Raw genomic sequence first — 6,461 nt, 5'->3', positions numbered from 1 at the left:
TGGCAGCATGGCTAAGTGAAGGGAACATACACCTCCTAGTTCTTTGATGTTGGGACATACTAAACCACACTGCCCCTAGTACCGGGTACAGAAGAGCATTAAAATGAAATCTCTGAAAAGTAGATAGAAATACAGAATGTCAAAATAATGAATATTTTGGGAAAGAAACCATTGGAAAATTAAAACACAATTTGAGATTAAGGTAGTGAACTCAAAAATCATATTCAGGAAAGGTATCCAACTACCCTCCAGCTACTATGTTCTCTCCTTTTCTGTTGCCTCCTCCCTAAATTCAATTGAGTCAATAGAGGTTAAAAAATATTCAGACCTTGAGCAAAAATTCAAGTCTCACCTGAAAGTTAGGACAGTTAGCGGTCGATATGACTTATGACTGGTATTGCTGCTGAGTTTGCTACCCCAAAAGTCATGATACCACAGGTCCCCAAGTGGGGTTTCTGCCCTGAGGTCCTAAAAGAAAACAATAAATTACCAGATTCTTAACATTTCTCCTTGGTTCAAAGCAGCTAAAACACAAGTGAGTTCTAACTAATACAAGCTCACACTAACATGGACATAGCAGGAGTTTTGTTGCCTCACTACTGACATTTGACCCACGGTACCTGAGTTTGCAATAAAGGTCACATCTTGAATGCCTGTCATTGTAAAAGCCATGATTGTGGATTCTGTAAGTAGGCATAACTACATGCAATTTAGAGCTATATTTGCATCAGATTATAAGATGGTCAATAGCTGAGATATGAAACACATAAACCTCCTTACCTTATAATTTTGTAAAAAGCCTTTGATTTGAGGTGTAGGCTATCTTGCGAAGAAGGCCAACTACAAACTGCTGCAAAATATCAATTTTTTACCAGTGCAGTAGCATAACTACTAATGAAAGCATGAAATCAAGTAGACTAAAGGTAGGAAACAACAATTAGCTCTTTTTGAAGCCTTGGTTCGCACAGAGCTATTCAAATAGCTGAGGTCTTTTTAGTTCTTAATACATGAAATCAAGAATCAACATCTCTATATACTGCTCTAAAAGATTAAAAGACAGAAAGGTAATGAATTATTTTAATTTAGGGTGCAATAGGGGCCTATAAAAAAAAAACACTGCAAAGAAAAGGTTTTGCTTGCTTGCTCTTCCCTTTTATCTCAAAGCCATGCTGATAATGAAAAAATCCAAATAATGTAGGCTATTAAATGGAAAGCATAGCCTTTGGAGAATAAAAATCAGGATCTTGCCAGCATCTGCCTCAGTTTTCTATGAAGACAAACTTGGAAGTTCAAACTAACATATACTTACCCCTCTTCTGCTTCCCTAGTGCAATTAAATACCAATTTATGCTACAGCAAGGTACATGCAGGTTAAAGACACTTGAGACAGAACCTAAGAACAAAATTGTACTAGTTAGTACTAACCTGCAATCGACAAGTTACTGTGCCCCCACCTTCTGTCCTGAAATTGTTTAACAGACCAACAAAGCAAAGGAGGTGAACAAGGCAATTGCAAACACAAGTAAGTAGACAAACAGGCTTGCTAACCACATGAAAGGTTTTACAAAGCCTGGTGCCCCTGTCTTATTATTCCTACAACTCCAGCTACTTCTAAGATTCCCACATTGCAGTTCCCTTGGTTTACTAATTCCAGTTCCTCTCCAATGCTGTTACCACCTCACTTGCTTCTACAGTATCTTGAGCACTTCCTGTGGTCTCCAGTACCTTCCATCTCACCCTTAGCTAGAATTTTTGGCCTGCCCATACTTGCAAACTACTGCCAAATTGCTGATGACTGGCTGCTGCTAAACTGAACTTAACTCATTTTTATTTGCTTCTCTCTTAACATATTCTGACTTTCATCCATCCAAAAAACACAAATTAAACAAAAAAAAATCCAGGAAGAGATTCATTTCTATCACTTGATCAAATTTGGCCAGTATTGGACAACAGAATAAAAAAAAAATTAGGAAGGGGAAATAGGCTTAAGTTCCTAGCATACAGTCAAATGAACTGAAGCATTCTCTAATAGGTTACTAATCAATACACAGAAAAGAAAGCAGGGCTAAAACTGCAGTCTGAAAAACCAAGACTGCAGCTGTCAATTAAGGCACTCTCAGGGAAATTCTTAAGAAATCAAGAGCCACAGGGGATCCTACTTGGGCTTAAGAATTACCAAGGTGAAAAATCTCTTCATGCTCTCACAGATGTTTCTACTGCCAAGTAATACCTAGAAATTTCTTTCGTCTCCCAGGACTGCAATTTCAGCCTTAGGCACCTAAATTCCTGTTCCATTCCTCACTGGTATGCACAAACCCTAAAGGTCATAATTTGACTCTCTGAGCAGGAGCACACTCGACTAGCAGCTCACTAAATCAATACAGCCAGCTTTTCCAGGGGCAAGTTGGGACAGTGATGTACACCAAAATCTACTGAAGTCTTTGTACTCTGCAGGGTACAGTTGTCAGAGGGTGGTGTGGCCCTCAGACTGTTTTTCCAACCAGCAGCACAGCTCTTTATGTACATAAAGTCTGAGAAGGACATACTTCTATAAATTTTAGTACTGAAAAAGAAAAGTATGTCTTTCATGTCACAGATGGTCTTCAATAACTTGAGATGGGAAATGTATTTGAGATGTTCAAGGCTTGATTTCACGTTCCGCTATAATCAGCCTTCTTTTGTCTTCCATCGGAAGAATGCAGGGAAAGCTGAATGCATGGAATTACTTAGTGATTAGATTATGCTTCCATATGACCTAAAAATCTTCAATCACGTATCTTGCTCTTGTATCCACGTTCTGTGAGAAAGTTTCTTTCATTAATTTTCCTACTTAGTGAACTTACCCTAAAATAGGAATGGTTTTCTCCAGGAGACACAGCTGTTTAAAAGCTACAAATGATTTTCTCTTTAAAAACCAAAAGTAGCTATCAAATAATCTCTGAATATTTTATTAGCAGCAGCTTACACACAGCAGAGTTCAAGATTTGAAGAAAGGTCAGTTTTTCTATATAAAGGCTTTTGGAAGCTCTGAAGTCTGAAGCTCTGCTTAATCCAACTGTTTGTCTTGCCAAGCTAGTAAATAAATAAAGACAAAAGTCACTGTTGTGTACCAGTTAAAATGCTGCTTAAAATTATAAGAAAGCATCTGGAAAACAGCCTTTAACTCCAATAAATTCTATTAATGGAATGTTCCATGATACAATAGGCATGGGGTCAACTAAATGTGTATCTTTTGCTAAAAAAACAGCAAAAGAAATGAAAGATTGGGATGATGGCAGCTAGTAAATTAACAAAAGGGGCACTGTGTGGTACCCAAGAAAATACTACAGTAGCAAGGCTCAGTAAATCTACAAAATTATTTCAACTGCTGTCTCCTATTAAATAGGAATAAAATATGCTATGCTTTGTTTAATAAACTGTGCCATTGCCAGATAATCTCCCTCCCCATTAAACTGGTAAACTCATTGTCTCTGTATTTTTCTTGTGGATTTTGAATTTCCATATATCCATACGACCCCTGTGTTAAAATGATATTGTCATAAAATCCTCATTTAATTTCTAGGGAATAATAGAGGATTTTGATGTGAAAAATAGAATCAGCCTCCCAGTTTTTCAAACATACAGATTACATATGAATTAACTTATTTAAGCAGTTGGTTGAATTTCTCAGCATTGCCAACAATTAGAATCCCACTTCGAATTGTTGGGTTGCATAGATAAATTGAAACATTTTTAGACTAAAGACTGAAAGAAGTGGGGAGAGATTACAAGTGCGGAAATTTCACATTAACAAAACAACCTGCCTTGTTTCAACATCAGTCTTTTGTTCATTCTTTCAGGAAATTAAAATATTATAAACAGGTCCCAAATAAAATTTTGCAGAATGAAGCACTGCCAGGAGCTGTGCAATCTAAAATACAATACTACTTTAAAAAAAACCCAAACCAACAATGCTATAGGTTCTTAATTTGTCTACAGCATTCTCTTGAAAGCTTTGAGATTTATTTTCACGTTGACAGATGTATTTTCCCCCCATACATTTATAACTGAAGGTATGATGACTTACACATGCATAATAGAAATTTGTCTAAGGAAACAGTAATTCTGCATGATTCTAAAAGGCACATTGTGATAAGTTGCCTCTATATCTTGTGCAAGGAAAAAAAAAAAGTGAATTGTGTTTTTCTAGCAGTATGAGTCTCCAGATTATCCTCTTTGTAACCCCATGGTTTCAGGAAAACAGAACCAACAGATGAATGTGATTATTTTTACCCTGTGCTTGTCTTTCTAAATGTTTAACAAGTACCTTCCAGAACAGCATAAAAGCTGTAACACCAATACCCATCCATGGGCACAGGCTCGCTCACTGTGATCCTGTGATGTGTCTCAGCAATTGAAGACACTACACCGCTCAAAGTCAAAAGAATCTCAGCTAGAGGTTTGTTTGAGTCACATGTCAGTTTCTAAGCATTTAAAGGTCTGTTCATTGCACGTATGATCAGCTTTAAAACTGAACACAAGAACACTCTGCCTCTATTTAAAAAAAAATACTGTTGTCACAGGAACTTTAATGGGGGAAGGAGCATAGGAAAAGGGAGCTTTGCTTGCTCCTGTAACATTTTTATGGTATAAACTACACCTGGAGATCCCCTGCACCCTACAATAGCTTAACGATGCCTTATATACCTGTAACCAGACTAAGTTCTTTCACTGGTCTTATTCTGTGACCCTCAGAAAATAGTGAACAAAATCTCCTATTAACATCCATGGGTATCAGGAAAGTTTACTGTACACTCTCACTGACTTAGAAATCAGCATAAAATTAGACCTACTGGCAGTCTTGATGTACAGGTACCTTTAAATCAGGCTTACTTTAAAAAACACCCAATAAAACAAAAAGGGAAAATGAATTAAAAAAAAAAAGTAATACCCAAAGAAAGCTCTTTACTAGGCTGAAACTTTTGGGCCTGTTTAGATCAACTGTTGCATTATTTCTTTTCCTATGGCCATTTATGCCAAACAGCATGAGGAAAAGAAGAGAGACAAACCTTATTATTGATGATGGCTTCAGAATCATCAAAGACAAAATCTCCATCATAGCTGTTAGCAAAACAGAGGAAGGAAATTAACGCCACAACCATTTTAGCCCAGTATGATGGAAGGAGGAACCATGATACATCATGGTCCAGATTAGGTTCCATTTGTGCCATTCTGTGAAATGCTTGTTCCAAGTTGGGAGCTTCAGCATTATGTTAGTTGAAAATCTGGAAGAAACACATACAAATGCACAGTTACCGCTCTAATTCACTAAAAAAGAATTTTAAAAGGAAAGCTGGGTTGGGAGAGGAGATGAAGTTTCATACAACCTTACATTTTTTCTCTCAGTGCCTTTCAGAGTTACTGGAACATACCTAAACATAATTTTGTACTTCAAATGGGGAGATAAAGGCAGAATTTTTCATGGTTGGAGCACAGAGATAAATACAAGAAATTCTTAGATGTTAAGGTAAAACTTTGGCACAGTCGAATTCTAAAACCTAGAGCAAATCACTGTTTTTCTGTTTCTTACTGTTCTTTTCAAGTAATACAAACAGAGGCATCAGGGGGACTGTGGAGCATTTACAAAGTTCTGTAGAAAATTATAAACACTATAATTTCCTTCCACATTTGAAAAGCAAACATCGCCAAAAGAGCTCAACTCTCTTCAGTTAATCAAATTAAAGGACCTAGTCTTATACATTCCCCATAAAAGGACTTCATACAAACATCACAGAAAGACATATGGAGATAGCAGTTAATCGACTAGGCCCTGAATCTCAACAATTCAAGCAATGAGACAACAAAAGCCATAGAATTAAGGTGGGGCTAGTGTTCACTAGATCACTCTGCACTCCTCAAGTAGAGTTGAAATTCCACTGTTGTATTCATGGGCTCATGAGGTTGTTGAGGCAGATGAAAGAGACCCTGCAACCCAAGCACACTGAGTGATACATCAATGTGGAGGTAGTAAGGCTAGAGGTTTACACCCATAAGCCACTTTCACGTGGATGGGTCTCTTTGAATGCTCCAGAGCCAGCCTTCTGTCTGAACTATTATTCTGCTTCCGCTTCTCGGGTGCTCAGACACTACTGTGAGTGGTCCTATTATCAAGTGCTGGTATAAACGGCAAGGGAAGGAGGTTATGAATGGAAAACTGCAGTAAAAGCCAGGCAGAATACGAATTTTTTATTTTGTAAGCCTAAAGAATGATAGGCACATATAATAGCCTATCTTCAGTTTCTTTTATTTATTTGCTTATTAAATCAACTGTTGCACTCCTGAAAATACTGCATTTAATATCTTCATACAGGAAAACAGAAAATCTAGAAAAACAGCTCCAGTGTACCCCTGAAAGCATTGCATTTAATGTCTTTGTATGGTCTAGGAAAACAGCTCCAATGATTTGGCTTCTGGAACAGAGC

General features: G+C 37.3%; 1 protein-coding gene across 3 annotated transcripts in view; it reads right to left on the bottom strand.

Moving 5' to 3' along the window:
- Positions 1-5,294, bottom strand: part of TMTC4 (transmembrane and tetratricopeptide repeat containing 4) — a 50,312-nt gene extending 45,018 nt beyond the window's left edge. For 2 of the 3 annotated variants that reach the window (XM_008633682.2, XM_017733681.1), the window contains exons 1-2: positions 5,049-5,294; positions 353-468 (exon numbers count right to left, since the gene is read on the bottom strand). In XM_008633682.2, coding sequence (XP_008631904.1) covers positions 353-468; positions 5,049-5,210 — 278 coding nt within the window. In that variant the 5' untranslated portion in view covers positions 5,211-5,294. The remainder of the gene's footprint in view (positions 1-352; positions 469-5,048) is intronic. The other variant, XM_017733740.1, reaches the window with a different exon arrangement.
- Positions 5,295-6,461: the final 1,167 nt, after the last annotated feature.

Source organism: Corvus brachyrhynchos, unplaced genomic scaffold (genome assembly GCF_000691975.1).
Source record: "Corvus brachyrhynchos isolate BGI_N302 unplaced genomic scaffold, ASM69197v1 scaffold1120, whole genome shotgun sequence".
Classification (NCBI taxonomy): Eukaryota; Metazoa; Chordata; class Aves; order Passeriformes; family Corvidae; genus Corvus; species Corvus brachyrhynchos.
Note: the sequence above shows the minus strand (reverse complement) of the source record. Positions and strands in the feature narration are given on the sequence as shown.